Genomic DNA, 23,783 nt, shown 5'->3' with positions numbered 1-23,783 from the left:
TTGATCTAATTCAATAATTTGTTTCTTTTGTTCTTTTTCTTTTTTTTCATTCATAAATTGTAAACGTGCGCAAAATGAAAAAGAAAATTTAAAAAAACAAAAATTTATTGATTTAACAATTTTTCTTAGAAAACATTGATATACCGATTACAAATGGAATTATTGGATCTGTTTCGATGATTGTATCTATTTCTATTTTATCATCTGCAATTTTTCGACACATAAGAATTTCTTCCATATTTTCTTCATTGACAAAAATAGCGTTTTTATTACTGTGGATGGCCATTCTGTTGTGGAAATCGAGGAACCAATACCCATTTTTGTTCATTTTTGGACTTTTGGTTTTTAAGTGTTGAATAGGAAAATCAAGTTCTTCCGTGTTTACATTGATTGTAGTTACTCTCGGGAGGTATTTGGACTTCGGATTTTCTATGTTGTTAAATGTGAATACTTCTTGACCATTTTTCATCAACGAAAATTTGGTTAGTTTTCCATTTGGAACAAGAACAAATTCATGTTCCCCATGGATATGGATGTCTTTGTTGCTTGAAATTGGAATTGGTTGATTTGAATGTCGACTTTTAGATTTTGCATAAAACATTTCTTTATCTTCATAAATTAACTTGAAAAAGAATCGCTTCCCTCTGACTGATCGCTTTGAATATATTTGAACAATGAAAAAAAAGAAATCTTTTTCAGTTTTAATTTGTGAATTTTCTTCCGAATTTTCATGTTGTTTTGAAGTACTGTTTCCGATGATAATATTTTGTTCTGAATGTTCTTCGGGTTCACTTTTTATATTTTTTGTTGAATATTCAGAACTCAAAAAAGATAAATTTTTCTTTATTTTATATGACTCTTTATTTGCTTCTGCTGCTTTTCCTTTGTTTTGTCTTTGAATTACAATTTTTTCTTCTTCTTCTGATTCAGATGAGTTAGAATTTGAAACTTCTCCTTGAAATGGAATATCGCTGTACGAAGATGAAGAAGAGCTATCGGAGAATGTAATTCGGAAACTCATTTGGACAATGTTTGCACCTGTTTACGTTTTTGTGCACTGGTTACAACACCTCACGAAACTTCGGATTCAATAGCAACAACAGAAAATTGCTATCGTTGAAACACAAAAACGCCAAAGAAATTGTGAAACTTCGTTTGGTTGTTCGGGATTCCACTTTATATTTCTTCATAAATCCCAAAAATCCACAAACAATTGATTATATCACGTAATATTCACATAATCAAATAGTACAATTAAATGCATTTGTCTCTTCCTAAGTAAAAAACAACAATTCAGTTAAGTTACCTTTTTAGTTTAGCAAAGATTTAACTTACCGCAAACGTTAAGCTTGGAGAGACCGCTTGCAAGCCAGCTGATAACCTTTGGAAGGTAGTTGTTGACGATTGTTGAGCAGATGCCTTGTGCAGCAGCTGGGACCTTGTTGCAGAGCTTGGCAGCTTGGGCGGCAACTTGGGATGTGATGGATGTGTCCTTTAAGATTGTGACGATGCCGCCAACGACTGTCTTGCAAACATCGCATGCAACACCGTTGTCGAGACCTTCTGGGATTGGGATGATGATGAGTTCGTCATCGTCTTCTTCTTCGATGTCGAAGTCAAGTTCTTCGATATCGTTACCCTTGCAGTAGCCGAGCTTGGAGCAGATCTTGGATTGTGAAAGCTTTTGGCTGAGCCAGGTCATGATTGGGCCGACGGAAACCTTGACGATTGTCTTGCAGAGAGCAGCGCCAACACCACCGCTGATTAAACCGCATGCAGCTGTAGCAGCAGCCTTAACGACGGCTTGAACAATGCTGTTACCCATTGCAGCTGAGACGAAGCCAACAGCCTTCTTGCAGATAGCGCAGTTGTCTGCGTTGGAAAGACCTAATGGAAGTTCGATTTCGGTAACATAGTCATCATCATCCATTTCGAGGTAAAGTTCGAGATATGCATCATCAGAGTCAACATCGTTGCCGCTGCATGACTTGAGTTTGTTGCAGATTGTGGAAGCACCAACCTTTGGCCGAGCCATGTCATGATCTTGCCGAGGTAGTTAGTGACGAGTTTGTCGCAGAAGTTACGACCGATCTTGGTAATTCTTTGGCAAAGCTTTTGAGCAACTTCTGTAGCCTTAGCTTGGACGGATGAGCTGGAGAGAACCTTGGAAACTGCGTTAACAAGGTGCTTGCAGATGGAGCAGGCGATCCCTGCTTTTCAAGACCTTCTGGGATTTCTGATGTATCTCGATTTCGTCGTCTTCTTCATCGTTGGACTTGCAAACGTTGATTCTGCTGCAAACGTTAGCCTTTGAGAGACCCTTTTGGAGAGGTAGGATAAGATTGTTGGGAGCTTGTTAACAATGTTCTTGCAGAGTGTGTTGCCTGAGCCAGAGAATTTTCCGCAAAGACCAAGAGCTAATTGTTTGATAACTGATTGAACTGGTGAAGCACCGATGAAACCAGCGATTCCACCGACGACTGTCTTGCAGATTGAGCATGCATCAGCGTTTGAAAGACCTTCTGGAATTTCGATTACGTCTTCGTATTGAAGTGCACAAGCGAAAAGGAGTGCAAACATCTTTGTGATGTTAAGACTTTGATAAGGTATTCAAATCGGTCAAACCACAGGCAAATGACAGCATGTTTTTATCAAATTTGAAAAGATATTGAAATTACTGTAGCTCAAAGATGTATCGTTCAATTAAAAAAGAAATGTAAAGTCATACGACATTTCAACAAAGTTAGTCAAACCAAGAAAATCTCGCCCAAATAGGAAAATTATTTACAAAAAGATTTAACTTAAGATATACTTAATAAAAAGAGTTAATTTTTTAATATATTGTTTTACAAATATTAAATTAAATTATATTATTTGACATACTGTTTTAATATAAATGATTTTGAGATATTTGAAGATTAATGCTAAATTTTAGTGTTCGTTTATAATTCCTTTGACCAAATACAGTTTTTTGTGCAATTACCGTTATTTGATAGCGTTTGAAATATGGGGGAATAATGCTTGTAATTTCGGACTTAATAAAGATAACATCATATCCATTCACTCTCAATTTGGACATGTTCGAAATACACCAAAATAAATTCATCAAAAAGATATCAATCGTAAATTTCAAATAAGAATTTTGTTTTTCTTTGAGATTTAATTTGAAAAAAAACTAATTTTTCGTAATAGCCTTAACCTAAAAATTCAGTCACACCGTCATATTTATATGAATATATTGTATTACAAATACCCATTCCTGCAAATAATTAACCTGATTGAGTGTCTTTATTTTAAAGAACAAGTGTTACCATATATTAGCCAATTTCAGTTTCGGATATTTATTTCAATTTTTAAAGTATTTAATAAAATGGAACAACATCACCTTCACATTAATTCCTTCTTGCTTGTTGGAGTATTTTCATGTACTAATCTATATTTTGGACGTTTAAAATATTTAAAAATTGAAAATGCGTATGTGAAAAACTTCTTTATTCTTCTTCCTCTTTGGAGTATTTAACCTTGTTTGCTTTAATTGAACCATCTTCGCTCAAAGTGTAGATGTAAGCAATAGCTGTTGTTCCTTGAACATTTAAAAGAATGAACGAAGGGACAGGGTGCGATTGCGTTGATGTAAATGCGCCTGTTGCTGATCCTGGATCCAAATAAAAGCATCCATCATATATGTAAGCAGATGCTTTATGAGTTCCTCCGTGGACAAGTATGTCAACATCGAGTTCACGTTGTTTTATTGCAAGTCTTGATTTATCTTCAAGTGGGAAAAGGTTATAACTGCTTACAAGTCCAACACGGAACCCACCGATTGTAAGGACTGTTTGTTCGATATTACTTATGCAATCGTCATCATTTTCTCCACGGACAACCACAATTTCGTTACAAATTGTTCTTAAATAATCCATTTCTGATTTTACGCAAACATTACCGGTACAAAGAATCTGGTGGATCTTCCCAGGGACCAAGTTTTCTCTGAAAATTTTCGAAATTTCATGAGCCTTATAAGGGATATGTAGATCACCAATGATCAGAACAAGCATTGGGTCGATGACGGTTTTGACATTTTGATTGTTTTCAAAACCGTTAAGCAAAACGTTTTTACAGTTTACAATAAAAAAAAGTTTTATTTAATCAATTACTAAATATTTTCTAACTATTCTTTTTGCTTCGCTTGGATTTGATTCCTTATAAATCAAATACAAGTTATAAGCAGCATCTCTCTTCAGTGAATATCTTAAATCATGCGAATTTTCATTTGATGCTATTGGCAAATAGTCGACATTTTGTTCGAGCACTTTTCGATACATTTTTTCTGCGTTTGGATACATTTTTAAGGTGTGATAAAATCTCCCTAAATTATAATCAGCCTCAGCAGGGAAATCTTCGCATCTTGCTTCATAATATTTCCGAATACAAGCGTAACTACATAAAACAGATTTTCTTGGATTTTGTTGAGTTCGGACATAAGCTTTCGACAAATAAGAAGCGCATAACAACAAAGTAATAATTGGTTCATCAGGTTTATCTTTATAAGCATTTAAATATTGAACAATTGCATGATCAAACCAAATTGTACTTTGTGAATGATTACCAAGTAATATTTGTAACGGGACGCAATCAGGTAATTTCGTGAGTGTTCTTAACAAAAATTTATGCGTATGATTTTCTTCTTTAGGCGCTTTCTGGATAAACATATTAAAAAATTCCCAGACAACATCATTATCATTATTTTCAAGTAATACTGTGCGCATGACGGAACATGCTGATGACCCATCGCCTAATGAGAATGTGATTAATGCAAACATAAACAAAACATCGAAATAAACATGTTTCTCAAGTTTTTCTCGACATATAACTAAAAGCCCTCCTAATACAAAAGCTTCTTCTAAACGCTTCTGATTAAATAGATATAATAAACATGTGGAAGACAATGAGAAGATTTGACTTTCGGGAATTGTCGTTCCTTGTGAATATCTTCGATATCGTAATATTTTCATCATGAATGGATTCATTTTACCAATCGAATCTAAGCCCAACATTTTTTCAATTGATTTGGAATCCTTTTTAAGTAAATGCATATGATATATATCATATAAAATTCGACATAGTAATGGTGTAGCAAGCTCTAAAAATTGATCAATGTCCGAATTATCATGTGCAATTAAAGCTCTTTTAAGAATGATTTCATCACTTTGTTTACCGCCAGGACAATTAGCTTCAAGCCATTGTATCGCTTCAACTTCTCTGCCATTATCTCTCATTAATGTATATAACGTAGTTGGTGGTGTAGGTAATGCTGGATTATCAAGAATTAAACTCTTTAATGTGTCAATCGCTTCATCAATTTGATCAGATGATGCATAACAAAATGCGATGTCTTCCCGACATTCAACACCATCATTTTGCATAAGTTGAAGAAATTGAATGGCTTGATGATAGAAGCGACCGTTTATCAATTCCTCAGTAACGGCTTCAAAAACATCATGAAAAACAGAAGGAGAAAGTAATGTTAATGGCTCAAAACATTTCATTGCTTCATTAATGTCACCTTTCCTAAGATATGCAATTCCAGCATTAGCTCTGAAATCAGCAGGTGCATCTAAGATTTGTGAATCAAGAAGAATAACTTCATCATTCATGGAATTGTTAAGATAACCACTAGCCAAGAGATTGGCGTTTTCCATAGAAATTGGTGTTTGTGATTGAATTTGTGCATCAATTGAATTCTTAAGAGTTTTAAGTGCATCAAGTGGATTACCTGTTTGATATTGATGCATAGCAAGTTCATAAGCATATTTGCCTTCTGTTGGAACTCTTTTGGTGAGTTCTTTAAGTGTCCAAATCATTGTTCGATTATCACTAAATTGATTGTTAACAAGATCATAAAGTTCAAGTAAAGCCGATGTATCATTTGGATTTGATTGTGCTGCTTTTTTTAGGTAAGAAGCTGTTTGTGATAATTTTCCAAGTTGTTTTGTAATTCTAGCACATTCAAGCCATAACTCTGTTGCATCTGTTGAAAGCTCTGCTGCTTTTACAAGAAAAACTAATGCTTTTTCAGGTGATTCTTGTTCTTCTGAAATTAATGCTAATAGATTATATGGTTCAGGTGCTCTTGGATTTTGTGAAATTGCGTCTTCAGCAAGGACAGTTGCTCTATACAAATTACCATCAAAATATTCTGAATAAGCATTTTTGATAATAAAAGCAACATCTTCAGGTAAATTTTCACCAAGCCTTCTTCTACGTTTTCTTCTATTAGCTTCAGCTTCACTACCTTTGTATTCTGCTTCATCCATTTCTTGTATAGTTTTCATTTCAATTCTAGTAGAAACATAAGAATCAAAAAAATTTTGAGTATCATCAACAAATTCATTGAGGACTTCTTCTGGAATATCATCTAATTCTGCTATTTCATCTAATTTAGATTCATATTTTTCTACGTTGTCCATCGAATTTTGATTTTAGAGTCTGGAGGACGTTTAAAAACGTTTAACTTAAAAATTGTTATTTTCATTTTTTTTAGATCGTAACGTTTATTCACTGTACATTTGATGGCCGTTCTTTAACTAAAAAACAAAATCATCAAAAGACTCTCTTCTCCGTAACTCCAGATTGACATGATCATCCATATTTGCCGGAGTTCTTCTTGTATCTACTGCTTCTCCCAAATTACTTAAGATTTGTTGGACATTTGGTATCATTAAAAGGTCATTAACTGTTGGTCTATTATTAGGATTAGGATTTAACATATGTCTCACGATTTCAAATTCGTCAGGAATCAAAGACAAGTCATAAGTTCCATTTCTTATAGCATCATATCCATTGAAATCTCTGGGCATTTTCTTATGAGTTACTGCTTCATACATTACGGCTCCAAAACTCCATATATCAGTTGGGAAACTAACAGGTCCTGCTGTAGGGAAACGAATTGATTCTGGCGATGCATATGGTCCAGCACCTTCATTACTCTGGCAAAAAGTTCCTTCTCTAATTACTGTACCAAAATCTGCTAGTTTGAATAATGGGTCTTTTGGAAATGTTCCGTTAACTTCTAAAATATTTGATGGTGAAATATCAAGATGAATATAGCCTTTTGAATGAACTTGATGAATTGCTAATGATATATGAGCTAGTAATTTCCATGAATTCTTCCTGTCTATGAATGGTAATAAATCAAATAATGGTCCACCAACAGCAAATTCAAGTTGGATGAAAGACATTCCTTCTTGATCCCATGAATCATATGCTTTAATAATTGTTGGACATTCACCAACACTGTTGTACATTTTCCATTCATATTTAATCAATCGTTGTTTTGTTGATGCTTTTAAAACATAGAAAAAAAATGCATCTTTTGCAATATAGATTGTACATGTTTTTGCTTGATGAATAGGATTGAAAGAATCATAAGAAAGTTCGTTTTTTGTATGTGAGTCAAAAGTTTTTGATGGATCACATGATAAACCAAAAGAAAAAACTGGTGAACCTGGAATAGAGCCAAGTAGTGAAGAAACTACGCTTTGGTCATCACTAAACCCATCAAAATCAGGGATTGGAATGTCCATATCTTTTTTGTTTTGTATTTTTTGTTGAGCCGTTTATAAATTCCGGCGCCAATTCAAATCACATACAGCTTGAGCTTTTTCTGATGAACTGAAATTATATTTAGCCATATAACATTATCTTCATTTTCAACTCTTTCTATTATTTTATAACATTTCTCTTATATTAATATAAATTTCTAATGCACAATCTAATTTCTCTAATTTTTTTCTGATTAATCGAAAATTAAATTTTAGATTCAAAATAGAATTCGAATAACAAATTACATGTTTATAACTTAACGTGTTTAATTTCATTTAATAATGACTCGTAAAATCAATATTTTTGGTAATTTTTTTTTTTTAAAATGTTAAATGATGTTAATAAACTGTCATAAACCAACCATAAAAAGTGGTTTTTCAATGCTTCGATATGGACAATAAAAACGGTTAAAGTGATTATGATTTTTTAACGAGTTTACTTTGAATGATAGGGCAGCCAGAAATTGAATGCTTATGACCATCCCCCCCTGGTTTGTGATTTTGAATGAAGAGGATAGGGGTTTTTTGAATGATAAACCACTTCATTGATTTTGATGAATCCCTCGATTTTCTTCCCTGAGCCGATGGACCAGGTGGAAATCATCTGTTCGTCAGAAACGGCATTCTACATTATCAAAAAGATTGCAATCAATGGTAATGTACAACTAATTGACTATTACCAAGGAAATGTTCAGGTTCAAAAAAGACATGCTGAAATGTATATGCAATGTGAAGAAGCAGATAGGTCTCTTCGTTATATTTCACAATATTTAAAGGATTATTCTTCAACAGAAGGTCAAAATTTATTACCTCCAAAGCCTTCTTATGAAGAATATATTGCAAGACAAGTTGAGCCCAACCTCTCTGACATCCTTCAAGAAATTCGTGATGCAGATAATCAACTTAAAGAGAAAATCAACATATTTCAAAATATGAATTCACAATATACATTACGTAAAGCTGAACTTTCTGCTCTTGGATTTTTCAAATCCGTCATCCAAAACGAGCGTATGGAAAATGAAGTTACACGAAATCAAGAAAGTTCAAATCTTGAATTATCAGTTCTTGAAGATGACATTGTTTCAGCAGTTATAGGTTTTGCGCCCGACAACAGAATCCAAAAACTTATTACAATGGCATTTCGTGCCTCACGTCGAAATATAATATATCGACTTGGCGAATCTAATGGTGAATCTACACCATTTTGTATCTTTACCTCATCCTTATCAATCTTAACCAAGATTAAGAAGATTTGCGAAGCATTTTCCACGGAAGTATTTGAAAATCCTGTTGATGTCTCAATTATTGAAAAAAAAGAAGAAGAACTTAGTGTTGAACTCCGTCAAATGGAAGAAGTATTTTCACAAACAGGAAGTGAGAACTTCCATTTCTTACAAGACATTAGTCATCGTTATTGGAATTGGAAATATTTCATCACACAAATGAAACAAATTTACTTATACTTAGATTACGGTGACTATGAAAAGATCGAATCATCAGTCATCTTCACCGGATGGGTCCCACGTCGATTAATTGGGCAACTGCAACCATTGTTACAACAAGCGTATCAAGAGTCTGGAAGTGGAGTCCCAGTACAAGTTCACAAAACTACTGCAGAAGACTTATTGAAGGCTAACAAAGAGTTACCATATGAAGACCAGAAGGAAATTATCATTCCTACATTTATCGAGCGTAATGATTTTACGTATTCATTCCAATTACTTAATGATTCATATGGAGTACCAAATTATGATGAGTTAAATGGCGGTGCGTTTTATTCCATGTATCCATTCTTATTTGCTATTATGTTTGGTGATATTGGGCATGCATTCTTTTATTTGTTAGCATCTATTGCAATCTTAGTTATCTCACGTAAGGCTACACCAGAAGGAATGGTTGGAAGTATCTTTCGATTTAAGTGGTTATTATTAATTGCTTCAATATGTTCATTATATTGTGGCTTTATATATAATGAATGTTTTGGATTACCTATTTCTATGTCTAAGACATCATATGAACCACATGTAACAGCAAGTGGAATGATACAATGGAACATGACATCTCCAAATGTATATCCATTTGGTATCGATCACACATGGCTTTTCAAGGATAACGAATTAATCTTCTTGAACTCATATAAGATGAAGTTATCCATTGTAATGGGTATGTGTCAAATGATCTTTGGAATGGTATTACAATTAATTAATCATATCCATCGTAAAGATGTCGCTTCAATCTTCATCGAATGGTTACCAAAGATATTATATTTGATACCATTCTTTGGATATTTAGTTGTCTTAATCATCAAGAAATGGTGTACACATTTCCAAGGTAATAATGACTTTAGTGAAGACATCCAAAACAATGGTATTAACTTAATCCAAATGATGATATCAATGATATTAAATTTGGGATCGAAAGATCAAACATTACAATTATATAAGGAACAATGGGATATACAATTAGTCATTGTGATAATATTCTTCATATCTATACCTTATCTATTGTTCGCTAAGCCAATCTATGATTGTATTAAGTTAAGAGGTACACCAAACTTCAGCGTGTTGGAAATTTTCGTGATGAACTTAATCGGTGTAATCGAGTTTTGCTTAGGCGCTTTGTCTCATACAGCTTCATACCTTCGTTTGTGGGCGTTGTCTTTGGCACATTCGCAGCTGTCTCACGTCGTTTATGAGGAATTGTTGATAATTGAAATCAACGCAGGAAACTTCTTTTTCATCTTCATCGGATTCGCTGGATTCGCAGCTCTGTCAGTGGCAATCTTGCTCGGTATGGAGGCTTTCTCTGCACTCCTTCACGCTATACGTTTGATGTGGGTCGAGTTCTCGTCAAAGTTTTACGAGGGAATGGGAGTGGCGTTCAGGCCAATATCGCTCAGGAAGGACTTGTCTAAGGTCGACCAGTAAACAATAGAAAAATAACTGTTTTTTATGGATTTGTCCAAGCAAACGAATGGAAAAAATGTGTTTCACGTTATATTACTAACTTTAAATAATGCGTCCAACTTAAGGAATTGGTAATATTTTATCTGTTCTTTTTTTTCACTATAAAATATATTTTCTCCAAATCCTTGAAAATTTTGTTTGTATTAGATAAAATAAAAAAGATCTAAGAATTAATTTTCCTTCTAATGCTTTTTGTTTATTAAATTTGCATTTGAATTAGAAGGAAGATGATTCTTACAATAGTTTTCATTCGTTGAACTCTCAAATGGTATATGATTTTCACGAGACTATTGCCGTATTTTAATATTAGTGTGTGAAATGCCAACATTTTAAAGCTCGAGTTTTATAGATTTGTATTTTTGTAATTTTTTAATACATTTTAATAAATTTCTATTTTTATTTACACATCTTCATCTTTTTCGTCGTCATACTCCAGCATGTCGTCCGTCAATTTCTTCCTTTCTCTTCTTTCGTCGACTTCTTTCTTCATGTCTTCGATATCACTTTCGAATTTCTTTATAAATTCCTTTCTCCTTTGCTTGCCCGTTTGCGTCAGCAGCCCGTCCTCGATCGAGAACTGCTTTCCCACATGCCGGATGGCAGCCAAGTACGCAACGCTTGGCAACTTCTCGTAGCGCGCGTAGCTGCGCAAGTACTTCCGCGCCCATTCGGTGTAGCGCTGCTCGCGGCTGAGTTTTTCCAGTGTTTCGTCATCGTTAATTGTTGCGGACATTGCGTATTCGACAATGGATTTCTTGGGCACTATTATGGCTAAAAGACACTTCCGCTTAGCATATGGGTAGATAAAGATTTGATTGACATATCGCGATTTTTGATATGCAAAACTTAAATATGGTAATGCAAGCTGGACACCTGGCTCATATTCAAAGATGTCGGATGAGCGTCCAGTAACAATTAGATAGCCATGGGGATCAACATATCCTTTGTCACCAGTACTAAACATACCACCTTTATAGCTCTTGGATGTAATGGATGGGTTGTTCCAATACCCGGAGAACATAGTGTTGCCATTAAGATAAATATCTTGATTTTGTGAAATTGATATATTGACATATGGAGCTACACAACCTACAGTACCAGGAACAATGTCGTAGCGATCTGAAATAGATGCAGGACCACCACATTCTGAAAGTCCATATATAGTGATCAAATCAATATCAAGAATATCTGAAAGTTCTTGATGAACATTAGCTGAAAAAGTATCACCAGCAACTACGAACCATTCAAGACATCCACCTAAAGCCTTTTTAATAGGGTCAAAAACTAATGAATCCGCAATTCTGCTCCTGAATCCCAGTTTTCTCGTAAAGCTCTGAATCGAAAGAGCGGTTTTTAATGCAAATTGAGAAAATTTATTTTGACAACTTTTCTCTTTTATAGTTGTATGAAGTTTTTGTAGTACAAATGGAATATTCGGGCCTGCGGTTGCGTGGACGATTTTCATGTCTTCAAACGCAGTTCCAAAATTATTTCGAGCGAAAACAATTCTTCCACCTGAAAACATTATTACTCCAACTGTAATTCGTTCAAGAATATGAGCTAGTGGAAGAAATGATACATGTATAATCCACTCACGAGCATTCACAGATGCTGTAATCGTATATATTGCATATAACATTACATGATGTGATAACATTACACCTTTAGGTGCACCAACTGTACCAGACGAATAACAAATTGTACATATGTCTTCAGGAACTATTAAAGGAGGAAGGATGTATTCGGTTTTATGAAGAAGAGGTTCAAGAAGAACTTGTTTAACGTTTTTGGGAATTTTAATTTTATAGGATTGATCAATATGCTCGTTTAGAATGAGGGTGTGAAGATGTGGTAGACCGCCCTTGAAAATATGATTAAGATTACGACTTTTAAGAGGTGATACATAAAGAATTGAAGTTTCTGAATCAGAAAAAATAAAACTACCATAAGCTTCAAGAGATGAATCAAATGCAAAAACAATATTAAATCCATAGATTTGTGCTGCTTCAAGGAAAATAACAGATTCAATACGATTTTCACAATAGACTCCAAGTCTATCTCCAGGTTTAAGACCAATTTCTACAAGAGAAGTACCAAGAGACATTGCTTGTTCATGGATTTGATGCCTTGTTGTCCAAACAACTTGATTATCATTTATGATACGCCCAACGTAGGGTCTATTACCATGCTTTTTATCAGTCCAAAAATAAAAATCCTGCATTGTTTTTATGCTTTTTGGATAGCTTTCAATTTGATCAATCCAACGTTGAGGAGATTTCCTTATCTTCATAAAATGTCACTTTTTGTTTATTTCCGATCTTCAAAAAAAACGATTACGAAAAAATTAAAGCAAAAGATTTGTTATTCTAAGTGATAATAAGAAAAATAATTTATGTACCATGAAAGGCAGTTGCGTTTTTTCTTATTTTTCAAATAAAAAAGAAAAATATTTTTCTTTCATTATTAGCAATTATTTAACTAAATAATTATTTAACAAGCCTGAATTACCAAAGGAGAAGCTGCTACATTAAGTATTATCAAATAATAATCAAATAATCAAAATAGAATAACCAAAATTTTGGTTCAATAATATAAAAATTTTTCTGATCGAAAAAGATATGTATACGTGCAGCTTGTTCAATTGATAATAAAATGTCTTAAATTTTTGGGGAAAAAGGGCAAATTTACAAATACTAATATTGATTTTATAGCCAACCATTTTAGTATATTTTTTACCTTCTAACCCCTTTTTCACAAGACCTAAAGAACAAACAGTAATGTTATTAGATTCAAATTTACATGTTTATTCAAATTCTTGGCGAAATGAAGAAGATGAATCTATTATAGAATTACGGTTTTTATTTGATTCTGTAATTTTTGAGGATTTGGCAGGAGAAAGTTGTCTATTTTTATATGCATCAGGAAATGAAGCACAGAAAATACTTGGTTATTCAATTTTCTCTCCGTCATCAGCAAAAAATGCATTGTCAATTGCTGCTTCTGATAAAGTTTATAATTTTCAAAATGCTAAAATTTTAATCAGTGAGGAAAAAATGAATTTAATCTATTTTACATGTATAATTAGCCATCTTTAGAATCAATGAGTTTAAAAGAATAATTTTTTTTTCTCTATTTATGATTTTACGTTACCAAACAGATCTTCTCTATTAGTTTACTTAGGTTATGAAGAATATCAAGAATATTAAAATAATTTTGAACATTTTTATCAATTGTTTGCTTATTAAGGTACTAATTATCAAACACCTGCATATGTTTTTGATGTTGATTCAGAAACTCTCCATAAATTTCAAATAGGTCTTAATCCGAATATTCTTTTATATACAGGAATATAATGGCGCCTGGTTCTTTTATTTATAACAAAATCTATACCTGATATAAATCATGGTTCTAATGATTCAAATTACATGAAGGAGGATTTGGTTTTGTTTGATGGAACTTCAATGGCAACACAAAATGCTACAGGTGCTTCACCTCTTATTTCACAATATTTTACTGATGGATATTATTTAAATGAAACAGTTAAAGTTAATTCTCTTCTTGTAAAAGGAGAAAAAGGAAATTTGCAATTACCAAATAATGTTTCATTCGCAATTATATTCACAAACACAAATAGATGATGAGATAAAAGATAAAGTTACAATCATTGGTAATTATTATCCAAAAAATACACTAAAGAAAGAAGAAATCGCTGCAATTGTTATCGCTTCGGTTGTTGTTGTAGCAGGAATTATAATCAGATCGATCTTTCTAATCAAAAGATATACAAAGAAAGAAATGACGTTGGAAGACTCATTAAATCCATAATTAATTTTTTATTATTTCAGGAGGTTAGAGTAAAGTCATTTTATTTTCTATAAAATTGTGAATAACAACTTTTTCCAGATATTCTGAAAATATTCTATATGCGCATAGAATTAAAAATTATGTCACAACATAATTACTATATGGAAAAAGGTAACTCCAAACCTCAAGATAAATACATGATCCTACTAACATCACTTGAGCAAGTCATATTTAATTTAACTGAAGAAAATATTGAATCAGCAACACAACAAACTCTGGATTTGTTTGATTCTAGTTTTCCTATTTCATTTAATTTTGTTATCAAAAATATGGTTTACAAAGCAATTAATTGTGGGAAGAATGTAATTGATATATATTTAAATTATTTAAAATTAATTCAAACAAAAGAAACAGAAATGAACGAAAACAATCCCGATATCATTAAAATTTTTACTGATTTCTTATATGGAATTAGGAAAAATGAAGCGTACACTATAATTGAAAAAATGATTGAGAGAAAACTAATTGATGGAAATATAACACAACTTAAATCTTTTTATTTTATGCACCATCGCAAAGGAATTACTGATGAATTCTTAGATATATTGTTTAATGATCCATTTCAAGAAACCAAATTTTTTTTAGATAATTATGAAGAGCTTTCAAAGAATGATTGGAAAGCTCATAAGAAATATTTAAAAGAAGAACATAATCCAAATGAAATTTGTAAAATAATTAGAAATGATGAAATAGAAAAACTTCAAGAAATAACATCGCAAACAAAATTTAATATCGATCAAACAATTGAACCATCGCTCTATGAAAAATGTTCTTTTATTAATAAAGAAAATACAACATTAATTGATTATGCAGCATTTTTTGGATCAATTAAATGTTTTAAGCATTTATTTTTAAATGGTGCAGATCCAAAAAATGCAAGTAAATATGCAATTGCAGGTGGAAATCTTGAAATTATTCATTTATGTGAACAAAACCATTTATCATTTGAAGATGCATTTAAAACAGCTATTAAATTCCATCAAAATGATATCTTTCATTATCTTTATGAAAATGGGCTTGATACTAAGTCTACTTGTTATTTGAAATATTATTGTGTTCAAAATGAAAATTATGAAATTTTTTCATTTTTAGGTGATGAGAAAATCGAAGATTATGTTATTAATGAATCAGCTAAAAATGGAAACTTATATCTTGTAAAACATCTTATTTTAAACTATAAAATTCCAAAAAACATTTTGGTCTTCTCTTCAAAATCAGGAAATATTGAACTTGTTGAATATATTCTAAAACAAGGAATTGATATTAATGCTAGAAGTATTTATTTATTATGTTTTTAATTTGTTTTAATAATTTCATATTTCAAAAAAATATTTGGAAATTTTTTTTATTTTTTAAAACAGCACTAATGAAAGCATCTAAATATGGATATACAGAAATTGTTAAATTACTTCTTGAACAAGAAGAAATTGATGTTAATGCTGAAATAAAAATTTATATGTTTTATTTGAAGTTTGTTTTATTAATTTGATAAAATATCATAATAATTCATGTTAACACAGCACTTATGAAAGCAACTGTAAGTGGTAATCTAGAAATCGTTAAATTACTTCTTGAACATAAAGGAATTAATATTAATGCTCAAGATATTCATTAGTTATATTTTATATATATTTTATAAATTTGAAGTTTTAAAATAAAAATTGAAATTTATTTATCTGATTAGAAACTGCACTTATAAAAGCAGTAAAAAATAATTATTTAGAAATAGTCAAATTATTACTAGAACAAGAAGGAACTGATGTTAATATACAAAATATTTTTTTGTTTTAATTTTTGTTTATTTTAATAAGTTATGATTTGAATATAATATATGGAACTTAATTAAATTATTTTGGACGGCACTTAATTATGCTGTTGCATGTAATTTTTATGATGAAGTTGAAATTCTTCTTAAACATAAAATAATAGATGTTAATAATAAAGATTTTTATTTATTTTATTTCGAACTTATTTTAATATTTTAATGTTTCAAAATAATAATTAGAAATCATTCAAATTATTTGATACACCGCTTATTCGTGCGTCTAAAAATGGTTACTTCGAAATGGTTGAATTGCTTTTAGAAAATGGAGTTGATATTAATGCGATAAATATATAATAATTTTATTAAATGTTTGTTATAAGATATCAAAGTTTTCTAATAATATTTGGAAACTATCCAAAATATTTCAAACAGCACTTATTTGTGCATCTGAAAATGATAAAACAGATGTTGTTGAAGTTCTTGTTGATCAAGAAGAAATTGATATCAATATTAAGGATATTTATAAGTTTTATTTAATGATTACTTTTATAATTTGATATTTAAAAATAAAATTTGGAAATTATATAATATATTTCGAACAGCACTTATCTATGCTGTTAAAAATGGTAACATAGAAATAGTTCTATTACTTCTTGAACAAAAAGGAATTGATATAACTACCAAAGATGTTAAGATATTTTATTTAAAATTTGCTTTAGTAATTTTATATTTCAAAATTATACTTGGAAATTATTTAAATCATTTGGTACAGCTCTTAAATTTGCTGAAGATTATCCAGAGATAAAGAAATTACTTCTTGAAAAATCGGAAAAATCAGGAAATTAATAAAAAATAACTTATTTTTAAATAAATATTTTTATGTTTGGCTTAAAATGACAATCAACGACTACAAATAATTGTATAACTTTGATTCAATGAATGGTACATTTACTTTGATTGCCTGCGGTGGCTTGTTGGTACTGTTCCATTTCTTCCAATTGTGGTGGCACAAACTCCATATCCATTAGTTTCAAAAATGGAATTATATCGCGATACAAAGAACCGCGATAAAAGAAGTAATCGATCAAATCGACAGGTATTCCCAAGAATCCCCACTTTGCACCTAATACTGCTCCAGCTACTGCAGCATTTGTATCTGTATCTCCGCCTTGTCTAATTACGGTTTCAATTCCTTGAGCGTAGCTTAAATCCTTTCTCAGAACCCATATAGCACAAGCCATTGTTTTCATTGTTGAACATTCCTTATCATTCAAATTCAAATCTTCGATCTTATCAGCATATAAGTACCGACTTACTTCCTCTTTCTGTACCTTAGGGAACCTAAACAAAGCTTTTTGAATAACACTTTCGATATCAAAAGTTGGTGTAAGTCCACTTCTCCATTTCAATAGCTCCGATATCAAAAGTGACACCAAAACCGCTGAAAAACAACACAACCGATGACGATGAGTCGCCTGACAAAATTGAATGGACTGATCGATAACCGTTTGCGTATCCCAAAACTTATAGCAACCAGCGGCTGCAGTGCGCATAACACCTCCATTACCTGAGAGACGATAACCAGTTGACTTGAAATACTCATCAGACGCCTTTAAGACATCTTTTGTATAATCTTTCCAATGAGCACATGCAGCTGTTGAAATTCCTTGACCATATCCTATTTCATCACAATGCTCAGGAAGTCCATGGTCAAGCCAATCCAAAATTCGTGCTCCACAATCGTTAATATTAAATTCACCGTTGTTTGCAATAATACTTCTTATAAACATTAACATTAATGCTGTGTCATCAGTGAATGTACCTCTATGGAAGTATAATAACCTTCTATTCATAAATGGATGTGTCCAAGTGATATCTGCTGGTAATTCAAGCTTGAAATTAATTTCTTCTGGATCATCCATTTCAACGCCGAGCCCAAGGCAATCACCAATAGCGGAGCCATAAAGGCATCCCATTATGAAGAAAGCTGCTTTCTTCTTGTCAACCCTCTCCGGCGGTTGAAAACGGTTGGTAACGGTGTACAGCGGTTGTTTATCGTTGGGCGGGGTGGGCCATGGGCCATAGAGGAGTCTGTAAGCGCTATGCCAATCGCCTGATGCTTGAGGCGATGCAAATTTTTTGCCGATGTAACCAACTTTAGGTAGCTTTGCACTGAAATTTTTGAGATTTGGGAAATCTACGACTTTATCTTTTGTAAGGAATACTTGGTTTAATTTGGTTTTACGAGAGGAATTGGTGAAAATTGCTGTGCCTGTGTACCCTGACATAAGTTTCTGGAAATTTGGAAGATATGTAAATGGCGAAAAATCTATTTTGGGAATTGGTAAACTGTTAGCAATGAGAACTTGTAAATTCTTGCAGGAGTGAAGAGGAGATATATCAGTTAAATTTGTTTCACTGAAATTTCCCCATTCCAGTGATGGAAGTGATGGGATTCTTGGTATACGAGTTCCACTTGTTTCAAGATATTCAAGGTTTGGAAGATTGACTTCGAAAATGTCGAGCATTTCTGTTCCTTTTTCAGGACTACAAAATGACATATCAAGAGCTCTTAACGAGTCACAGTTTTCTATAATAAGAGACTTCAGGTTAGTGCAACCAGAAATATCAAGGGCAATAAGTTTTGGAAGATTTGTTAATTTAATTGATGTTATTGCTGAACAGTGTGAAAGACGTAGCTTTTCAAGGTTAGGATACGAATCTAGATTTACGTCACCAACTCCTGAAAAAAATAAGTCTGCAACAACTGTGTCATTTTCAATAAATGGTTCAGGAACTTCTTTTAAAAATGCATAAGAAATATGGTGTGGTATATCTTCAAAAAAAGGAACAAAACATTTTGGACATAATGGCAAAATGCTTTCTTTACCACAGCTCTTGCAGGTGCAATTTTTTTTCATTCCTTTTCGTTTGCATTTTTTGTCATTTTTTTTAAAGAAATAAAAATCTGTCAATTTCCGATAAAAAACTCTGATCAAAATCTATTGCTTCAACCATTAGATAAATATGGCAATCTACTTGCTGTTGCTTAAAATTCGTTTTTGCTTTTCTTCATCTCAATTAGTTGAAAAATAATAAAATTGTTTGAAATATGATGTTTTTTAGTAAAATTTTTGTAGCGTAAAATACAAATAAAATCAGGTAGAAATCAAATTTGTTCATAATCTAAGCAACTGATGATTTTTTTTTTAAATAAATTTATATTAATATTTATAAAATTTTAAAATGAATATTTATGTAATTTCATAAAAAGATTCTTATTTATTTGTTTCTACAAGCAGAATAATTATTTTTTACAAGTAAAAATTACATTTTAATCATTTTTCACCATTCGTTTTATTGGCCACTTTTTTACTTCATCTATTCAACTTTTTGTATGCTGTATTGCTCGAATTGTCCCGACGATTTGTATAAAAAAGTGCAAACCTCTGTTCACTTCACAACTATTCCTAATGGCTGAAGACGAAGTTCAAACATTAGTTATCGATAATGGTTCCGGTATGTGCAAGGCTGGTTTCGCTGGTGATGAAGCACCACGTTCAGTTTTCCCATCCATTGTTGGTCGTCCAAAGTATGTCCAAACAATCGCAGGTGGTCAAAACAAGGATACATATGTTGGTGATGAAGCATGCGCTAAGGCAGGTATCCTTATCCTCAAGTACCCAATTGAACACGGTATCGTTACCAACTGGGACGATATGGAAAAGATCTGGCACCACACATTCTACAACGAATTACGTGTTGACCCAGCTGAACATCCAGTTCTTCTTACAGAAGCCCCAATGAACCCAAAGGCCAACCGTGAAAAGATGATCCAACTCCAATTCGAAACATTCAACGTTCCAGCATTCTATGTTGGTATCCAAGCCGTTCTTTCCCTTTACTCCTCAGGTCGTACAACCGGTATTGTTTTCGATGCAGGTGATGGTGTTTCCCACACAGTTCCAATCTACGAAGGTTATTCCCTTCCACACGCCATCATGCGTATCAACCTCGCCGGCCGTGATCTTACAGCCTACCTCCAAAAGATCCTCAACGAACGTGGTTACACCTTCACAACATCCGCCGAAAAGGAAATCGTTCGTGATATCAAGGAGAAGCACGCATATGTTGCACTTGATTTCGACGAAGAAATGAACAAGGCCGCCACAACATCCGAATGCGACATCTCATACACACTTCCAGATGGCAACGTCATCACCATCGCCAACGAGCGCTTCAGGTGCCCAGAACTTCTTTTCAAGCCACACTTCAATGGCTTCGAATTCGAAGGTATTGACCAAACCCTCTTCAACTCCATCATGGCATGCGATATCGATGTCCGTAAGGATCTCTACGCTAACATTGTTCTCTCCGGTGGTACCACAATGTTCGAAGGTCTCCCAGAACGTATGGAGAAGGAAATGGTCCGCCTCGCACCACCAACAATGAAGATCAAAGTCGTCGCCCCACCAGAACGTAAGTACGCAGTTTGGATCGGTGGCTCCATCCTTGCCTCCCTTGCCACATTCCCACAAATGGTTATCACACGTGACGAATACAACGAAGCTGGTCCAGGAATTGTCCACCGCAAGTGCTTCTAAACAACATGAATTGTCAAATTTTTGTTTTTTATAATGAATTACATTAAATCCATAAATTTTTGTCACTTAGCGAAGGAATTTACCAGTTTCATTGCAATGATTTATGTATTTCGTAAACAAATTCAATATTTAATTTTTGTTTCCAATTGAAACAAATGGGAATCAAAACAAATATTACTGTATTATATTTTCCAAATAAGAATATCAAATTAAAAAATCAGTTTCTTTTGTACAAAAGTCGGATTGGAAAAAAGGAAATTTTGATCATTTTGTTTGCATGGACAGTGGTTTCTAAACGGTCTACTTTGAATGGACTTTTTGGTTATTCTTTAGTTTACTTTGGGTTTTGAAATATTTTTGCAGTTTTTAAAGATGGATAATGAAACCATTCAACACTGTAGTCTAAATTATAACATAAATTTACCAGAAAACAAAGGATCATTTAATCAATCTATCGATATGGAATTTCTTATTAAACTTGAAAAAATAATTTTTAATTTAAATGAAAAAAATATTGATTCATCTGTCAAAGAGACAGTTGAATTATTTGATTATAATTTTCCTCACACTTTTAATTATGTTATCTGCAATTTAATCTATAATGCATTTATTTCACAAAGAAATTCAAGTGATTTATATTTCAAATATTTAAAAAGGGTTCAAACAAAAGAATTCGAAATTAATAAAAATAGTCCTGATATAATAAAAAATTTTGGTATTTATATCTCTAAAATTAAGTCACAAGAATCATTTTATCTTCTAGAAAAAATGATTGAAGAAAATTTAATTATAACAAAGATAACAAGAAATATTGATACAAACTATTTTGCACATTATAAAAATGTAAAAGAAAACAAACAAAACGATCACAGAGATCCAATTGAGGACCAATTTTTTGATAATTATGAAGAGCTTTCAAAGAATGATTGGGAACTTCATAAACAATTAATTAAAGAAGGAGTTAATCCGAATGAAATTGCGAAAATAATTCGAAATGATGAAATAGAAAAACTTCAAGAAATATCATCACAAACAGATTTTGATTTCAATCAAACAATTGAACCATCACTTTATGAAAGATGTTCATTTATAAATAAAGAAAATGTTTCATTAATTGATTACGCAGCATTTTTTTCTTCGATTAAATGTTTTAAATATTTACTTATGAATGGTTCTAATGTAAAAAATACAGGTAAATATGCAGTTGCAGGTGGAAACGAAGAAATCATTCATTTATGTGAACAAAATCATTCATCATTTGAAGGCGCATATGAAGCAGCAATTATGTTTCATCGAAACAAAATTTTTAATTATATTTATGAAAAGAAATTAGATGATATTCAACGAGATTTACCAAAGTTTAGTGATAATATTCATTTACCTATTGATGTTTTAAACAAAAAATATTTAAATATAAAAATGACGACAATTTGTAATGAATACAGATATATATGTATTCAAAGTGGAAGCTTTGAAACACTTTTGTTTTTAGAAAAAAATCTCATGAAAATTGATGATTTTATTATCAATGAATCAGCATTTAATGGTAACTTGTATCTTGTTAAATATTTTCTCCAAAACAATAAGCTTCCAAAAGATATATTAATTTCTTCATCGTGTTCACAAAATATTGAACTTATTAATTATATTCTTGAACAAAAAGGTATTGATATTAATGTCAAAGATATTTATTTATTTTATTTGATATTTGTTTTAGTAATTTTATATTTCAAAATAATATTTGGAAATTATTTCAATTATTTTACACAGCACTTATTAGAGCATCTAATAATGGTTATATAAAAATCGTTAAACTACTTCTTGAACATGAAGGAATTGATGTTAATGCTAAAGATATTTATATGTTTTATTTGATATTTATTTTAATAATTTTATATTTCAAAATAATATTTAGAAATTATTTAAATTATTTACAACTGCACTTATTAGAGCATCTGATAAAGGTCATACAGAAATAGTTAAATTACTTCTTGAACAAGAAGGAATTGATGTTAATGCTAAAGGTATTTATTTGTTTTGTTTAATATTTATTTTAATAATTTTATATTTCAAAATAATATTTGGAAATAATTTAAATTATTTAATACAGCACTTATATATGCATCTTTAAATGGTCACACAGAAATAGTTAAATTACTTCTTGAACAAGAAGGAATTGATGTTAATGCTAAAGGTATTTATTTGTTTTGTTTAATATTTATTTTAATAATTTTATATTTCAAAATAATATTTGGAAATTATTTAAATTATTTAAAACGGCACTTATATATGCATCTTTAAATGGTCACACAGAAATAGTTAAATTACTTCTTGAACAAGAAGGAATTAATGTTAATGCCAAAGATATTTATTTGTTTTGTTTAATATTTATTTTAATAATTTTATATTTCAAAATAATATTTGGAAATAATTTAAATTATTTAATACAGCACTTATTAATGCATCTGAAAATGGTCATACAGAAATAGTTAAATTACTTCTTGAACAAGAAAGAATTAATGTTAATGCCAAAGATATTTATTTGTTTTGTTTAATATTTATTTTAATAATTTTATATTTCAAAATAATATTTGGAAATAATTTAAATTATTTAATACAGCACTTATATATGCATCTTTAAATGGTCACACAGAAATAGTTAAATTCCTTCTTCAACAAAAAGGAATTGATGTTAATGCTAAAGATATTTATTTGTGTTATTTAAAATTTGTTTTAGTAATTTTATATTTCAAAATAATATTTGGAAATTATTTCAATTATTTAGAACAGCACTTATGAAAATATTCTCAAAAAGTAATGCAAAAATAGTTGAAATGTTTCTTGAACTAGAAGAGGTGGTTTAATATCAATGATTAGAATTTCTGAGTTTTGCCTAAAATTAGGTATATATACCTGGTAATATTAGATATAAAATTGAAAATAATAAAAACAAGTTAATGAATCTAATTTATACAAATATTAA

The 23,783-nt window shown here is 31.4% G+C and overlaps 9 protein-coding genes across 9 annotated transcripts; 2 read left to right on the top strand and 7 right to left on the bottom strand.

The window, feature by feature from the left end:
* Positions 1-1,315: 1,315 nt before the first annotated feature.
* On the bottom strand, positions 1,316-2,035 carry GO595_008082 (Saposin-like type B, region 1 family protein; the record flags this gene model as incomplete). The annotated part of the gene is made up of 1 exon (XM_067921617.1): positions 1,316-2,035. The coding sequence occupies one exon, from the start codon at positions 2,033-2,035 to the stop codon at positions 1,316-1,318; it is 720 nt and encodes a 239-aa protein (XP_067771916.1).
* A 182-nt stretch (positions 2,036-2,217) lies between these two features.
* On the bottom strand, positions 2,218-2,580 carry GO595_008081 (uncharacterized protein; the record flags this gene model as incomplete). Its single annotated transcript, XM_067921616.1, has 1 exon — positions 2,218-2,580. One exon carries the CDS (start codon positions 2,578-2,580, stop codon positions 2,218-2,220), a length of 363 nt encoding a protein of 120 aa, XP_067771915.1.
* Positions 2,581-3,491: 911 nt separating this feature from the next.
* GO595_008080 (Vacuolar protein sorting-associated protein 29) lies at positions 3,492-4,055 on the bottom strand (the record flags this gene model as incomplete). The annotated part of the gene is made up of 1 exon (XM_067921615.1): positions 3,492-4,055. The coding sequence occupies one exon, from the start codon at positions 4,053-4,055 to the stop codon at positions 3,492-3,494; it is 564 nt and encodes a 187-aa protein (XP_067771914.1).
* Positions 4,056-4,142: 87 nt separating this feature from the next.
* Positions 4,143-6,467, bottom strand: GO595_008079 (general transcription factor 3C polypeptide 3; the record flags this gene model as incomplete). Its single annotated transcript, XM_067921614.1, has 1 exon — positions 4,143-6,467. One exon carries the CDS (start codon positions 6,465-6,467, stop codon positions 4,143-4,145), a length of 2,325 nt encoding a protein of 774 aa, XP_067771913.1.
* Positions 6,468-6,584: 117 nt separating this feature from the next.
* On the bottom strand, positions 6,585-7,583 carry GO595_008078 (CAMK family protein kinase; the record flags this gene model as incomplete). The annotated part of the gene is made up of 1 exon (XM_067921612.1): positions 6,585-7,583. One exon carries the CDS (start codon positions 7,581-7,583, stop codon positions 6,585-6,587), a length of 999 nt encoding a protein of 332 aa, XP_067771912.1.
* Positions 7,584-8,155: 572 nt separating this feature from the next.
* On the top strand, positions 8,156-10,528 carry GO595_008077 (V-type ATPase subunit family protein; the record flags this gene model as incomplete). Its single annotated transcript, XM_067921611.1, has 1 exon — positions 8,156-10,528. The coding sequence occupies one exon, from the start codon at positions 8,156-8,158 to the stop codon at positions 10,526-10,528; it is 2,373 nt and encodes a 790-aa protein (XP_067771911.1).
* Positions 10,529-10,967: 439 nt separating this feature from the next.
* Positions 10,968-12,788, bottom strand: GO595_008076 (long-chain-fatty-acid--CoA ligase 5; the record flags this gene model as incomplete). Its single annotated transcript, XM_067921610.1, has 1 exon — positions 10,968-12,788. The coding sequence occupies one exon, from the start codon at positions 12,786-12,788 to the stop codon at positions 10,968-10,970; it is 1,821 nt and encodes a 606-aa protein (XP_067771910.1).
* A 4,340-nt stretch (positions 12,789-17,128) lies between these two features.
* Positions 17,129-19,117, bottom strand: GO595_008075 (Leucine Rich Repeat family protein; the record flags this gene model as incomplete). Its single annotated transcript, XM_067921609.1, has 1 exon — positions 17,129-19,117. One exon carries the CDS (start codon positions 19,115-19,117, stop codon positions 17,129-17,131), a length of 1,989 nt encoding a protein of 662 aa, XP_067771909.1.
* Positions 19,118-19,669: 552 nt separating this feature from the next.
* GO595_008074 (actin) lies at positions 19,670-20,800 on the top strand (the record flags this gene model as incomplete). Its single annotated transcript, XM_067921608.1, has 1 exon — positions 19,670-20,800. The coding sequence occupies one exon, from the start codon at positions 19,670-19,672 to the stop codon at positions 20,798-20,800; it is 1,131 nt and encodes a 376-aa protein (XP_067771908.1).
* Positions 20,801-23,783: the final 2,983 nt, after the last annotated feature.

The sequence above is a fragment of the Histomonas meleagridis genome (assembly GCF_020186115.1).
Source record: "Histomonas meleagridis strain 2922-C6/04-10x chromosome Unknown contig_6, whole genome shotgun sequence".
NCBI lineage: Eukaryota > Parabasalia > Tritrichomonadida > Dientamoebidae > Histomonas > Histomonas meleagridis.
Note: the sequence above shows the minus strand (reverse complement) of the source record. Positions and strands in the feature narration are given on the sequence as shown.